General features: G+C 42.3%; 1 protein-coding gene across 1 annotated transcript; it reads right to left on the reverse strand.

The window, feature by feature from the left end:
- Positions 1-6683: 6683 nt before the first annotated feature.
- Positions 6684-13909, reverse strand: Cox7a2l (cytochrome c oxidase subunit 7A2 like). The gene is made up of 3 exons (XM_026410997.2): positions 13780-13909; positions 8903-9034; positions 6684-7553 (listed from the first exon to the last, which is right to left on the reverse strand). The coding sequence occupies exons 1-3, from the start codon at positions 13849-13851 to the stop codon at positions 7413-7415; spliced, it is 345 nt and encodes a 114-aa protein (XP_026266782.1). The 5' UTR covers positions 13852-13909; the 3' UTR covers positions 6684-7412.
- Between the last annotated feature and the right edge of the window lie 2736 nt (positions 13910-16645).

The raw sequence follows: 16645 nt of genomic DNA on the forward strand, positions 1-16645 counted from the left end.
AGCCCAGTCCTTGGGCCTCGACTTCACAGCCACTTCCTACTGGATTCCCTGCTGGAGGACTCCCAGCAACAGGGTTTTTCCAACAAAACATTCCCTGCCTTGTTGATCCCCAATCTCCACACCTCCACTCCCCGGAAGCCAGACTATCATCCAGGCTGTCATCCTGGAGCCTCCCTCCTCCCCCTTGCTCTGTCACCAGCTTATGTTCCTTAGGCCTTCATAATATCCCTGGGACTCACTCCTCCGCACTCACTGCCATTGCTCCCAGGCCCTTGTTATGTCTCATCATAAATCGTCCCTTCCTGCCAACCTCCACACTGGCATAACAGGTTCAAAGAAAACAAGAAAACACTGGATTCAGTGGCTGTCCCCAGTGGGTCCTGAGGAGGCATGGCCTCTGGCGAGTCTTGGGTAGGTCAGGATGGTAGTGTGACGTAGGTCATTCTGATCCTTTGCACCTTGGGTGTGAGTGGCCTTGCTCCTGCCAAGTGATGGATGTGAGTCCTCCTCCAGGTCTGTCTGCAATCTCAGTGCCCCAAGAGCCAGCGTTAGCTGCTAACCAGCTCCTGCTAACCAGCCAGAGTCCAAGTTCTCTTTGGGAAGGGCCCCAGAAAGGATCTTCATGGGCAGGCCGGAGCATCCCGCCCTGAAATGATCCTACATTTCCTCTCTCCTTCTCACCCCACAGGCACAGCCAAGATGCACTCATGTGTCAGCATGTCCTTTTTCCACAGGCCAAATGGCCTTCCCCACCAACTCAGGCCACATGCAGTCTAAACAGTATCCCCTGGGGACATCCCTGCCACCTCTCTTCTTGCCTTCCTGGGTCCTGGGCCTGCCTCTGGTCTGTTCTGGTGCACTCTGGCTGTGCTCATCATTCCGTGCACCTTGAAGTCCAGGGGAAAAGTCACCCTTCTCTGCTCTCCCCTGCCCCACACAGAATCTCTGTACAGTCAATGAGAACAACTGGCTTGTGCTCCAAAGGTTCCTGATGAGGAAGACGAGACAAGCCCCCAGTCTGACAGGGGGATAGGAGGACTGGCCTTGGGTAATCTTGGACCTGCTCATGGAAAAGCCCTGCAGGAAAGGACAAACAGGGTACCTGATGATGACCCCATAAAAGAAGTATACACACACACACCAAAAAAAAAAAAAAAAAAAAATACTGTGGGGAACCAGTGACATCAGGAACAACAAGAGCCCAGCAAGACTTCAAAGCACAACTCACAAGGGGCCAGGTCAGCTGGTGGCACTAGCAAAACACAGTCCCAAGCTGCCCAAGTGTGAGGCCAGAGGCACGACTATCTTCTCAAGTGGAGTCAGGCTGTCCCTTCCGTTTCTGTCACCATCCACCCAGATTCCAGACCACACTGAAGTTCCTCTAGGCCCAGAGTGCTGCAAAGCCAGCAAATGTCCCCACCACACATTTGTATTCTCAAAATACATCCATAACAGCATGGTCATACAGTATTTCTGAATTTGTCAAGAAAGCAGATCTCACCTCTGGCCTCCTGGGTTCTGGGGCCTGAAATTCCACCTTGAGGAATGCTTCGTTGGCTTAGAGGTTCTGTCTTGGTTGTAACTCATCATATGCATAACTGATCAGGAAAAGAAACACAAAAAACAATGCTTGATGCCCAGGAACAAGTAAATCTCCCAGCAGGGACACAGGAAGTCCTTACTATGTCATAGTCTTTCTCTTCCCACTTTTGCTGTGGCCACTGGACAGGAGCCTGGGCACGCTGGCTCTTGGGGCACTGAGATTGCAGACAGACCTGGAGGAGGACTCACATCCATCACTTGGCAGGAGCAAGGCCACTCACACCCAAGGTGCAAAGGATCAGAATGACCTACGTCACACTACCATCCTGACCTACCCAAGACTCGCCAGAGGCCATGCCTCCTCAGGACCCAAAACCTCCTCAAGGCAGCCCAAACTCACCTGGGCTACCCCACCTATTCCTGAAGTTTATCATCCCTGCCACAGGACACACTGGTCCAAATGACACACCTCAGTCCACCCACCAACAATGAGGACTTACTGCCGCTCCTGCAGCACGTGTGGCTACTTCTCTGGCTCTGTTCTCTCCCAGCTCAATGAATGGTCCCAACTCAGGGAGCCGTGGTAGGCAGGCACACATAAAGTTAGAGAATGATTTTCCAAATGACTGCTTCAAGAGGATGTCATTCCAGAGAAAAGGGAACAGCCACCAACGACAAACAAAGGCAACTCTGTATGATTGTACTTTAATTAGAATGACAACTAATTGAAAGCAATTTAATGTTGGTTCATGAAAGGTTAATGAAATTCATGTTTTAGAGATGTTGAATGCAACACAGACTTAGCCAGAAACTCAAATCTAACCTTTATTCTCTTTAATTATTCGGTCAGAATAATTTCCTGGGAGCAGGTTTAGTCTTGAGATGGTTCTAATTAAACATCAATGAACTTTGAAATCAACATCAACTCATTCAGCTGCAAGTCAATTTTCAAATTAATGTGCTGTATAGCATGGAGGTTTGGTAGCCTAAACCCGGAGCGGGGGTGGGTATTAATGCCATGAGGTATTAATGGATTCTGGAACATCATGCCTCCGGGGGCAAGGCACTTCCATAATCTGTGGGGGCTGAGACTGACTGAGCAACCAGGGCTCCACACGCACAATGACTTAAGCTGGCAGAGCCAGACCTTTGAGCAGACCCTGGGCCCTGCCCCTTCACCCTACCCTTGCCTAACTGCCCCATCCCCATTTCTCTCTCTCTCCTTTTAGGATTAGTGAATGTGTGAAGAGCCCTCTGCCTGATGAGATGCCCTCAGAAAGACCCCAATTTCGGCACAAACTTCCTGACACTTCACCCTGGCACCAGGTACATTCCTGCACAGCCTCAACCTCCACTTTTCTGCCTTGGAAAACCCAGGCCCCTAACTTACCTGTTTTTCCTTGTAGCTGTGCCGAGGCCCTACTGCACTGAGCACCTGTCGTCTTCCTAAAACTTTTCCCCACTAACTGGGAGGTAAGGCCATCCTTCTTACAGCCCGAGGCTGCTTCAGTTGGCTTCCATGAGAAAGTGATATTTACAGTCAGCAAAGATTCCAATCTGGCTAGAACACACTGGGCAGCGTGAAGGACCCGTGCTTTGGCCCTGAAGTAAAGCCATGTGATGAACAAATGTCAGTGACCAGAGACAAAGTCAGGGCAGGGGAATGCAAGAAGTCCCAGGTAGAATGAGTCAGAACACAAGGGGAAAAAAATATTATCTAAAGAATACTGTTCCTGGGCTGGGGCTGGGACTCAGCGGTAGAGCGCTTGCCTAGCATGCGCGAGGTCCTGGGTTCGATCCTCAGCGCCACATAAAAACAAATAAGATAAAGGCATTGTGTCCAACTACAACTAAAACATATATATATATATATATATATATATATATATATATATATACACACACATACATACATACACACACACACACACACACTATTCTTAGTCATTCTGCTCAGCCCATTCTCCATTAGCATTTTGCAAGCAGTTCCCTTGGAAATCAGCTCTCACAGACCCAAACCTGACCAAGCAACATCTGGTCCCAATCCCAACACAGCCGGCAGCAGCACCACACACCAGCAACTTGGGAGCCACACAAAGGCCAGGAGTTCAAGTTCAAGCTTATGCAAGTGACAGCTGTGAACAGCAGAGGAGACTGCAAATGATCTGTCCACTCCCCTCCTAACTCAGGAGGTGGCTAGTGTGACATGAGCTCTGTTCCACCCAGGGACAACCTGCTGTAAAGCAACCAAACACTACCAGTCACGGGCACTCTCACACAGGAACACATGAGGGCTGGCTATAGAGCTCCTCCATACAACCCTGAGACTCACAGGCACCCTCCAAAGGACCCCGGATATGCTTTTTAAAGGAGTTTCCTGAAATACAATCTCCAGGCCTACTTATCAAAGCCAAGGCTGTTATTCATTTTTGAGGCCCAGGCATCTGAAATGTCCGGGAGGAGAAACAAGGATAATCAATGAACCTGACAGAAGACCAAGGGCAAGGCTCCACTTCTCAACCAAATCCTGACATGGGCAGTCTGTGGCACATGATCAGTGATGGATCAATCAAAATATCAAGTAAGTTTATCATTCACCAGGACCATACAATGTCAGAAATTCTCAGTCAATTATTAATGCCAAAGGTGTCATCTCTAGCTGTTGCTGGTCAGAAAGTGAGAGGTCTGAAAGCTTCCCACCATCTGAAAAATCAGAAAGATGCCTTGAGGGTTACAAACCTCAACATCATACACACCAGGAAAGCCTACCCAAGCCACACAAAGAAAAAAAAGTAGACAAATAAAAAGTTGGCCAGTGTCCTAAAAGCCAAAGCCATGCATTGAAAGCTTCATACCAAAGTCACAAAGGATGAGGCAGGGAGAGGGAAGGCTAATCAGAAACTGAAAGAAGTCAGGCTGACAGAAAAAGGGAGGGTAAGTGGTTACTTCTTAAAACAAGTGTAAAGTAGCCACTTTCTATCTTTTTTAAAAGTATTTTTAGCTGTAGATAGGCCCAATATCTTTTAATTTATTTATATGGTGCTGAGGATCGAACCCATTGACTCACACATGCTAGGTTAAGTGCTCAACCACTCAGCCAATCCTCAGCCCTTTTTTAGTGTTTAGAGATAGGGTCTTGCTAAGTTGCTGAGGCTGGCTTTGAACTTGCAATCCTCTTGCCTCAGCCTCCCAAGCCTCTGGAATTACAGGTGTATGCCACTGTGCCTGGTTCCAGAAATTATACTTATTGCAATTAAACAGGAAAATTTTTAGATGGCAAGCTTAAATAGGCAAAGGATAAAAGGCATGTGTGACCACGCTCAGCTTCTACCTGTATTTCTTATTGTGTACTTAAAAAAATTTTTTTTGAAAATATACATTTATAGCTTTTTGCTTTTTTTTTTTTTTTTTTGCCCTTTTTTGGGGGTTGGGGGCAGTTCTGGGCATTGAACCAGGGTTTCAAGCATGTGGAACACACTCTACTATTTAAATACATCCCTAGCCCAGTTTTTTTTTTTTTTTTTTTTTTAAATGAAGTCTTATGTTAAGTTGCTGAGGCTGGCTTCAAACTTGCAATGCTCTTGCATCACCATCCCAAATAGCTGGGATTACAGATATCACCAGAGCCCAGCTCTGTTTGCCTATTTAAGCTTACCATCTAAAAATTTTCCTAAATTTAAATTGCAATAAGTAATTTCTGGAGCTGGGCATGGTAGCACACATCTGTAAATCCAGCAGCTCAGGAGGCTGAGAACAGGAAGATCTCAGGTTCAAGGGCCAGCCTCAGCAACTTAGTGAGACCCTATCTATAAATAATTACTTACTGGGGATGTAGATCCGTGGTAAACTGCCCAAGTTCAATCCTCAATGATCCACCCCCCAGAAAAAAGAGAAGTATAATTTGTTGTATAATATATATTGGCTAAACTATTAAATAATTTATAAATGTATTCAGTGGGATATAAATTCCACTGCAAATGGATACCTACCTTAATTTAGTTAAAAATATAAATGTCTGGTGGGGATGCAGCTCAGTGGTAGAACTCTTGCCAAGTATATTTGAAGCTCTGGGTTCAATTTCCAGTACCACAAAAAAAAAACGTAGAAAACAAATGTCTATTTGTCTTATTCCATTCTCTGTTGCTATAGCTGAACCCCACAGACTGGGTAATTTATAAAGTCTTTATCTACTCAGAGTTCTGAAAGCTGGGAAGTTCAAGAACAGGTAGCCAGATTATTGAGGCCCTTCTTGCTAGTGGGACTGCAGATATCCAAGAAGGGGGGCATCACATGGCCAGACAGCATCCTAGCTCAGGTCTTTCCTCCTTTTCTTAAAGCCACAGTCCCACTGGATTAGGGCTCCATCCTTACAGTCTCATTTAACCTCACTTATCTCCTCACAGACCTCCTCCAAACACCACAGTTTCACCTTCTTAATTACTTCACAATGAGGATTAAATGTCAACATGAGTTTGGATGAGGACATTCAAACCATAGCACTAGAAGGGTCAGAAATTTCTTCCTGAATTTGAATTTCTATTTCATTCTCCCACCTAGAATTTTTACCCCCAATATCGTACCCTAATATTTTAGACTTCAAACCCTTACTGATCCCAGCAACTTAGGAAGCTAAATCAGGAGGATCCCAAGTTCAAGATCAGCCTCAGCAACTTAGCAAGACCCTGTCTCAAAATAAAAATAAACAGAGCTGGGATGTAGCTCAGTGGTAGAATGGCCCTGTGTTCAATACCAGTATTGGGAAAAGAGGTCACCATCTTTGTTATGGCAAGATACAGATCACCACCTTATATATAACATTCTACCTCTTTCAGCATTAATACACAGTAAGTGAAGTCTATCAGTCATGACAGCATAGGAAATTAGTGTTTTAAAGTGAATTGTGCATTACAGGTACATTTCACTAAGGAACAAGCAGGAATCTTATAAGGAACCACACGGTAATCATTAATATGCTATTAGACTCCTATTGCTTGACTTTGAGGAACCATTTTATAAAGATTACCTGGTGCCTAATTAAACAAAAAAGAAATTAGACTCAGGTTTAAGATGCCTCTGGTGTCCTCCAATTATTCTGAAAGGTCATTTAATTTAAAAGAACTTCAAACTTGTAATTTTTCATTCACATATTTATTCCATAGTCAAAATAAACCATAATTTAAAGCCATAACAAGTCTTTAAGAGATAAAGTAGAATTTGTGGCACAGATGCATTAACAAGACAGACACCAATCTCAAGTGCAACACTAAACAGGTATTCTCTGTTCCCGTGATGGAGTACACAACAATTACACATAAAATTTCACTAAAGATCTGGGATGAGGCATATAACCCTTTGAAATAAACTGCCCAATGAATACAGGCAGGCTGCAAATAATTGCTATTAACATTTTGCTGTAAGATGGAAAAATTCCCAAGGTGACTACTGACTCAAACCCCTCATTTCATGCACCTGGCCTTAGATTCCATCTTCCATTCTCAGTCACATCCAAATCCAGAAAGGCTTCTGTGCTCCATGCTTAAAAATGCATTCCCAAGTCCCAGAGGACCTCAGCACAGACTTATGTTAATGAGCCTGTGTGCAACCTTCATCCAGAACCTCCAGGGAAATCAGGAGCTCCAAAACACAGTGCAGTGTGTGTCTTTAAACAATAGTTTTAACTGTCAAATGAGCCTGACATCTGACAGGCCATATGCATTTCATAAGCAAACCAAAATATTGTCTTCATATCTTTCTCTTTCTTATTTTTTGAAAAAATGTTAAGTAAATCATCCAAGTGGGGGGGGGGCAATGAAATTTCAAAGGGTTTATGCAAAAAAAAAAAAAAAAAAAACAGTCCTCTGTAGCCTAACTTATTTGTTTTTGGGCTGTGAAGCCATATAGAGGGCAATCAGGCAGTAGATGGTCCCTCCCACAGTCAGCGCCATGGTGGTCCGGTAAAGCATTTGGTCAGGAAGGCCTCGTTTCAGATGGACGGGCACGCCATCAGATTTCTTGAAAGCAAAAATTAACAAGGACATGGTTATAAGAAAAAGAGATTACAATTTTAGGCTAATAAAGAACAAATTTGTCTACTGTGAAACTATCCGTAAACAGAACAATGGAAAAACCCTAATCCGTGAGAATGCTCATTGACTAAAACACTATTATTCTCTAAAATGTAGCTAAAGTTTATATATCTGAAGTTATTCTCCAAAATAAAGCCTGAAGCAATAGCACACAACATATTCCAAATTTCTAAGGCATTTTTCATATATTACTTAACCAGGAAAAGAGCACTGGGGAGCTTTTTAAAAAGCAATAACAGCTAAACAAAAAGTGCAAGCACTAGAAACGCTCCCCAGGAATCCTATGTTTATAGTTTGGCTTCTAATCATGAGGGAACCAAGTCAGAGCACACCAGTTCAATGTATAGGTTCAAGTCCATTTTGTATTTAACTGTATTCAAATAGTTAAGGCCCCATTTAATAATAAGACTCCACAAGATGTTTAATTCACTAATTTGCAGTCTTCATCATTTCTGCCCTCCCCAACTGATCTCAAGATTCCAAATGCCCCCTTAAATCTTATTTACTAGAAAAAGGGATTGAACTGATTAAAAAGTACTCTCTCTCTAAGATGGCCTTAATCTAGACATATTTTTCAGAAGGGGGAAGAAGGAGCAGTAGCAGGCTCTGTCATTCCTATGGCATCTGTGATATAGTCATTTCTCAATTATCTGTAAGTAGATTAAGAATATCTGAAATTTCAATTCTGGCTTCTCTCTGTTCATCAGCTAACTCAAGAGGACTTCCTCTATTTCCATTAATAGCTCACTGAATTTTATTATCAAGCAAGCAAAAAATAATTAAAACTTGTTGCCAAATATCACTGCATGTGTTACAAACACAAATACACAGGCCATTGCTTTCTCTATGCAATGGATGACCAAGAGCCATTCTACTATCTATATAGCTGGAAAGCCTGAGTATGTTTAAAAGCTGATGAGAACAGTAACCACCTTTCCCTTTCTTATACGTATCTATCTATATAAATTTCTATTAGTTTCTGACTCAAACTAAAAGCAAGGGAATTCTATTTAAAGAAAGAAAAGGTTGGGGGGCTAAAGCTGTAGCTCAGTGGTAAAGTGCTTGCCTCATATGTGTGAGGCACTGGGTTCAATCCTCTGTACCACATAAAAATAAATAAAGATATTATGTGTTCATCTACAACTAAATAAATATTTTTTAAAAAAGAAAAGAAGACGTAGGGTAGTAAGCTAGACTAAGACTCAAGTTTCAAAAGGAATTTTTTAAGCCTGTTTATTTCATAGGCTTCTCTGTTCCTAAGTGTCATCCCTCACCTGGAAAAACTTCTGTAGCTCTGGAACCTTGTTCTTCCCAGCATAATCATAACCAGTGGGACTAGAGGTCAGTTTAGTCGGTGTGGCAAATATGATAGGTGGTGCTTCTGTGGAAACCACTGGCCTTAATCCCTGCAGAGAAAAAGAGAAAAACAGTAAGTTGCAAGTATGTCTGGGCATCTGAACAAAACTTTCAAGGAGCACGCTGTCTGGAGCAGCCATTCATCCACACTCGAAGGATAGGAAAGGGATCTCTCCAAGCCTGTATTAATAGGTCTTTAGTTGGTCCTCAAACTTTAGACAAAATACCTTAAGCAGTTTTCCCAGAGCAAACTCTATCAAGAACTCCCTACCAGTAAGATAGGAAAGACAGGAAAGACAACAAAGACCCAATCTCAGCTTCCAGAAATAAATACAGTAAAACATAATCTTTATGAACTTTTGGTTAGACTTCATAAGGGACCTCACTGCCCCTTCTCTCCTCTGGGTGACTAATGGACTAACACAGTACGTTAGTAATGGGCATTAATGTTATGGAATAATAGCAGCTAATTATCAATCTGGCTTTTGTTATGTTCCACACTTTGCAAGCATTACCTCGATTAGTCCTGTCAGCAACCCATTCCCATTTAACAGAGGAGAAAACTGGATCAGAGAAAGTAACTTGCCTGAAGTCACAAAATGAAAACAAAGAGCCAAGTTTTAAAATTCAAGCCTCTATAAAGTCCAGAGCCCTGGCTTTTTGCATTCCGCTACTCAAACCCTACATTTCCATCAACCATTGCTTAAAAAACACAATCCATTTCGGTCTGTAAGGCGTGGCCCTACATTTAGCGTGTAATACTCAAGTAGAGAGAGTCAGGAGTCAGAGATTAAAAAAAAAAAAAAAAAAAAAAAAAGAGGCCCTGCTACTGTGATAACAAGGCTTTATTTGAATTTCAATCATTCTGTGAGCTCACTGTATTATCTCCTAATGATTATTCCACCTTGAATGTAGAAATTTAAAAGTACTTTCTACCAAGCATCTCCAAAATGCAAATTCATGTTTGGACAGGACTCATGTGAAAACATTTTTAGAAAGGATTATACCTAACTTTGTGTTTGTTGACCCATCCAGTGACTCAAAACTACAACAAAGTTTTTGAGCAGTACCATCTGAAAACGGGAGTATCAACCATATTAACAATTTTAATTCAATATTTCCATTTATAATATTAGAAAAGTTCAGAATACAGAATTTTAAAGTTACCTATAATCTCATTTTATCCTATCAATAATTGTATATTCTCCCCAATCTTTTTACATATGCTTATTTGAATAACTTTATTGTCAGGCTGGAGCTGTGGTTAGTGGCAAAGCGCTTGCCTATCCCATGTGAGGCACTGGGTTCGATCCTTAGCTTCTCATAAAAAAATAAATAAAATAAAGGTATGTTATCTATCTATAATTACTTTAAAAATTAAAAAAAAACTTTATACTCAAAATATAAAATCCTACATGCAGCTTTTTTCTTTTCTTTTGGTACCAGGGATTGAACTCAGGGGCACTTGACCACTGAGCCACATCCCCAGCCCTATTTTGTATTTTATTTAGAGACAGGGTCTCACTGAGTTGCTTAGAGCCTCACTTTTGCTGAGGCTGGCTTTGAACTCAAGATCCTCCTGCCTCAGCCCCTCAAACGACTGGGATTAGAGGCATGCACTAGAGCACCTGGTCCTCTTATATTTTACTTTATTTACTGTGTCTCCCCCTATTTCAGTGATAGCCCCCAAGATTCTGGCATGTGTTGTTCATTGCTTCTATTTCCCAAGACTTAGAAAAGCAACTGGCACGCGAGCACATCCACTAAATATGTGTTTAATGTGTAAGTCAGCTAAGGAAGGCTATAGCTTTACCAGACTTAAATAAACCAAAGTCATGTTCATCAGCACTTGGCAGAGGCTCCACACCTCCCACAGCAAGGATAAAACAACTGAAAGCTGTTCTTAAAGTAAGTGGACCATAAATCAAGTAGAAATCGAAGACTTTACTTTTTAACACTGACTCTCCCAGCTATTTACATAATCCCTACATCCAAAATTGATTAAGGGCCATTCAACCCTAATCATGTACAATAATTGAGTTCTTCCTAGTCTATTTTTTTAGATGTTGATGGATCTATATTTTATTCATTTATTTATACATGGTGCTGAGAATCGAACCCAGTGCTTTGCACACGCCAGGCAAGTGGCTTTACCACTTATCCACAACCCCAGCCCCATCTAGTCTATCTGCTCAAAAAAAAAAAAAAAAAAAAAAAATTGTAGGGGAGAAGTGCTGGGGATTGAACCCAGGACTTCAAAGATGCTAAGCAAGCATTCAACCCGTGAGCTCCCCTAGTCCCTAACTGCTCCAATTTTTTTTTAATTTTTTTATTTTTAAGGAGAAAGGTAAACAGGATTTTTGTTCTTCTAATTTGTTCTTCTAATTTTTAGGCTTGGAGAGGAGGGTGGAGAAATAAAAGAATTATCCCAAATTTTTAAATGTTTGAAACCAGTGAAACTTTCTGGAAACTAGTTTCAGTCTGCATTGCCTCATTTTGTTTTGCCTCTTCATGGTGCTGGGGATTGAACCCAGGGCCTTGTGTGACACCCCTAGCCCAATTCTACTAATTTCTAACTGCAAGTTGGACATCAATGCCTTCAGGTCCCCCTAACACCACACTGAGCATGTCCAAAATTCACCTACAGCCCATCAGGAGCTCCCTGTCTGTTGAAAGCACCACCATCCTCCCATTTCGCAGTGGTCTTAGAGTCTTCCTTCTCCATCCCCAACATCTCTCTCACCAACAAGGACAAACTACTATAACTTTCTGCATTAAGTTGCTAAGTCCCTACTCATTTCTCACAAAATTAAGTCCTATCATCCTAGCCCCTTCATGATTACCTCTATCCTCCATAGCCAAGCTTATCTTCTCAATGATTCTCTTCCACCCCTTCCCTTTCACAGTTCTCTTTCCCTGGAATATTGTTCTGCCATCCTAGCTAGGAAAATAATTACTGGGTCATATAGTAAAATTATGTTGCCCTTTTTAGAAACTGCCAAACTGTGTTCCAAAGTGGCTACACCATTTTACATTCTCACTAGCAATGTCAGAGGTTTCTAGTTTCCCTTTGTCCTCACCAATACTTCTTGCTATTGTCTTCCTTTCTGATTTTAGATCTTCTGGCAGATGTGAGGTAGAATTTCATTGTAGTTTTGATTTGCTTTTTCCTCATAACTAATGATGTTAAGATTCTTTTCATATGTTTATCAGCCTTGATTTATTTTTGGCACAGGACACAGAAAGGTAAGGAAAACCTTTTCAACCAACCATTGGAAAATACCCTCCCAACAACTACTTGCCATCAAGTTGACTTACAAGTCTCTGTGCTGCTGTTACAGAACCAGCTTTTCCATATCAGGTTATTTAATGCATGTTAGGTTATTCACTTTACATAATAACAACATTACAAATATCTTCATTTTACAGTGTGCTAGTGTTCCAAGAAAGAAAAAGTTGAAGTACTCTTCCTAATTAGCAACATCAGAGCACCTATTTGCCAGGACATATATACATTTTATACACACACACACACACACACACACACACACGACAGCACCTGTCACAGTCACTCTGAAATCTACATTCATAAAGTGTACATAATATTGCTCCTTTCTTTCAATGTAGCTTAAGAAATCTTTAAGTATTTTACTTAGAGACAGGGTCTCACTGAGTTGCTTGCTTGGCATCTCATTTTAGCTGAGGCTGGCTTTGAACTCGCTATCCTCCTGCCTCGGCCTCCGGAACTCCTGGGATTACAGGCATGCGCCACCACGCTCAGCTGCAATCATTCTTAAACATCCTTCCCTTGAGCAAGTTGCAGTACCCCACCAAGGGAAAAAAAAGCAAGAGGCAACAATAATAAAAAATTGTTACACCACCTATCTGTGCCCCTTACTATTCCGGTCAAGTTCTCTAACTGCGTATCTCACCAACCCTTCTCACACTCCTCTATGAGAAACGAATGTGATGATATCTCAGATTCGGCTTCTGGAGAACCAACTATCTACCAAAACCATCAGTCACTTGACACACTTCACTCAATCTGCACTACAAGGGGATAAAATTTAGCTCAAAATAAATGAAGCAACTCGGCCAAGGTCACACAACTAAAGCAATACAATTAAGTACTTGAGCCCAAATGTGTACGGGACTCTAAAATACTTCATCTCAAGCTGTAGCATCTGCAAGACATCGGTAGTTCAGAAATAGTGCACTGTCAACCACTTCACAGTGGACAAAGTGGAACTTAGTTACATGTAAATTCCCCTGCTACCCAAACATTTGAAGGAACCGGCTCAGTCTCCCAATCATCCGCATCCTATGAACCCTGCCACCCCACGGCTTTCCCGGGTGCAGTCATCCCCATCCTCCAATCTCCTGCTGGCCTGAGGCCCCCTTTGGGGCTGTGGCAAGGGGTATCAAAATGAGGTCCGGAAGGCCAAAAACCAGACTTGTTCAAAATAGGAAAAGGGCCGAACCTCGAATTCAGGAAGGTTACATTCTAACCCGAGTCATCCATCTTAAACAAGCAAGGACCCTAGGGGTCACCTTGACCCTTGCAGTGTGCTACACCGAACTTTTGCACAGGGTCAAGCCCGCCTGAAGGAAGGGCAGCCACACAAGAGGAGCCTCGAGGACCACTGCAAGTCGACTTGGACAGGTGCTAGGAGGTGTGAATGAACTCAACTGAACTGAACCGAACCGACTCGTGGGCAGATGCCTCTCCTGGCGACTGCCTGACCTGGGGATGTGAGCCGCCATTTCTCCTTAGTCGGTGCTATTCGACCCGTACCTGCGGGCTGTAGGCTTCCGAAGCCCATGCTCCAGTTAATTTCTGCGTGAATCCACTAAATTTGTAATACATGATGCTGGTGTCCAGCTTCCCGCAGCCGCTGCCTGCGCGACCGCCCCAGAGAAGGACCCCACCTCCCCTCTTGTGGTCCCAAGGCGCAAGAGGAAGGACCCCGCTCCTAAAGGCGGGCTGCCTAGAGACTGCCTAACTTAAAACATGCTTTCTTAAGCGACATTAGGGAAACAGAAGCTGGGTTCATAAGTCCATGAAAGACAAGTCCAGCTCTAAAAGAGCATACTGGCTTCTGTGTCGGAGTTCGTGGGAAGTACGAGGTTCCTCTTCCCCCTATTTAGATTAAGGCAATACTAAGACTCCTTTAAAAATGCGCAAGCGCCTCGAGGACCAAGTCCAGCAGCAGAGGCACCGCGGCGGTCGGGCGAGGCGGGATCTGGGCGGGGCATGGAACTGAATGGGCGGGGCCGAGGGCGGGGCAGGGCCGGAGATAGCCGAGACTGCGGGCTTCCACCTACCTGGTCGTCTAGGGAAGCTTTCCCTTCTGCACCAAATTTTGCATGCTCTTAGTCTTGTTTCTTTCCTCCCGACCTAAATCACCTAGTGAAGCGCCCCGCTGTTTTTCTGCCTAGGAGTAGGGACAGGTAGGCCAGGCTTAACCTGGCAACCTGAGAGGGGCAGCGCCTAAGAACATCTGGAGCACCTGCTGAGAGGCTTTTAGTATCTAGGGCTGTTAGGGGTTTCGCCTCAATATTTATTATTACAAATAGCCTACTGGGCTTCGTGCAGAGGACACACACATAGTGACCTAAAACTTAAGTCGACAAGATGTAAATTTTGCAGTTCCTCACTCTGATCTTGACTCTCATTTGAGTTTTATGGGAATTGGTTGTTCATTCTTTTCCCAAGCTGTGCTCGCTGAGATAAATGCGCTGAAGAGAAGGTGCCTAGAATCATTTGTGAAATCTGGACCTTAAACCAGAAAGATCTGGACTACCTTTTTCGTATATTTCGATGTAGAGGTGTTTTTAAGTCTCCACTATAGGCAAAATATTGCATAAAAGGAGTATACTCAGGATGAAACAAGAGTTTCTTTACTAAAGCTCTGATTAGAAAGACACATTATAGGTGTATTTATAGTGCATTTATGAACGCATGTAGCTAACTGATGAATGCTACTAACATTGATATAGAATTTTCCATTAACTCATCTTCATAACTACATTAGGAGGTGGATATTATGATTTCCATTTTACAGTTAGGAAAAGGAGACCAAGAGAAACGCATCACCTGTCCCAGGTCAACAATTAGTAGCAGAGTTAGTCATCAAGCTCAGGATTCTGTATACTTAGCTATAACATGTTCCCTATAACATTATAGGTAAATAGATATGAATCTGTTCTAAAAAGGGGAGTATCAAGGCTGAGCACTCCAGAGCCTGGTGTACACCATCATCCCACTTTGGCAAGTCTAAGACCCAAATCCCCAAGTATTCAGCACTACCAATACCCTAGAGAGTAAGTAATTTCAGCAGATTCATAATATAATCCAATGCAAAGTTGCTGTTTTTACAAAGTCATCATATAATGAAAACAATATGATATTTGAGTTTGAGTCTTATTTTCTCCATGGCTGAATGAGTTAAAACTAATCATTTCCATTTTTGGAGCAGTAATCATCATCATCATCATCATCATCATCATCATCGATCTTTAGTGGTCTAACAATCAACAGTTCAGGAATTTACAAAGTTTAAAATAAGTTGCTGATGTTTACCTTTGGATCCTTTTGCTTTTCCATAGTTCTCAACTATATATAAGAATCTTAATTACCACAAACTTTTCTTGGTCAATCTAATTTAAATTGAGTAAATGCTACATGTAACAATAAACATTAGCAAGCATATAGGGGAAAGGTATACACTCATACATTGCTAGTGGGACTGCAAATTGGTGCAACCACTTTGGAAAGTAGTATGGAGATCCCTCAGAAAACTTGGAATGGAACCACCATTTGACCCAGTTATTCTGCTCCTTAGCAAATACCCAGAGGACTTAAAATAAGCATACTATAGTGACATGGCCACATCAATGTTCATAGCAGCTCAATTCATAGCAGCTAAGCTATGGAACTAACCTAGTGCCCTTCAGCCGATGAATGGATAAAGAAAATATGGTACATACACAATGGAATATTATTGAACCATAAAGAAGAATGAAATTATGGCATTTGCTGGTAAATCAATGGAACTGGAGGCTGTCATGCTAAGTGAAATAAGCCAGTCCCAAAATCCCAAAGGTCAAATGTTCACTCTAATGTGGGGATGATGCTGACTCACAATGGCGGGGGCAGGGGGGGTTGTAGGGGGTCACCAGACTAGACAGGGTGGAGTAGGGGGAAGGGAGGGGGAATAGGAATGGGAAAGACAGTAGAATGAATCTGAAATAACTTTCCGATGTTCATATATGAATGCATGACCAATGTAACTCCACATCATGTAAAAACACAAAAATGGGAAATTATATTCTATGTATATGATATGTCAAAATACATTCTATTGTCATGTATAACTAAAAAGAACAAAAAATTTTAAAAATTAAATAAATTAAATAAATGCTGGAATCCCACATGCTAAGAAGAAAGAATGAGCTTGCTAGCAAATACTGGGTAGAAAGAAAGGTATTTCGTAGAGTTTAGATGGGAAGGGGAAATTAAATTATTTAGGACAGTTCCTTTTCTCCATCCCACTGTCTTCTGGCCATATTTTGAAAAAAGAAGGAGAAACTATTTCCCCCAGTTCTTAGCAGCATTAAGGTGTAGCAGCTTCTTGAAGTATAAAGGTGCCTGTCAATGC

Source organism: Urocitellus parryii, chromosome 12 (genome assembly GCF_045843805.1).
Source record: "Urocitellus parryii isolate mUroPar1 chromosome 12, mUroPar1.hap1, whole genome shotgun sequence".
NCBI classification, from domain to species: Eukaryota; Metazoa; Chordata; class Mammalia; order Rodentia; family Sciuridae; genus Urocitellus; species Urocitellus parryii.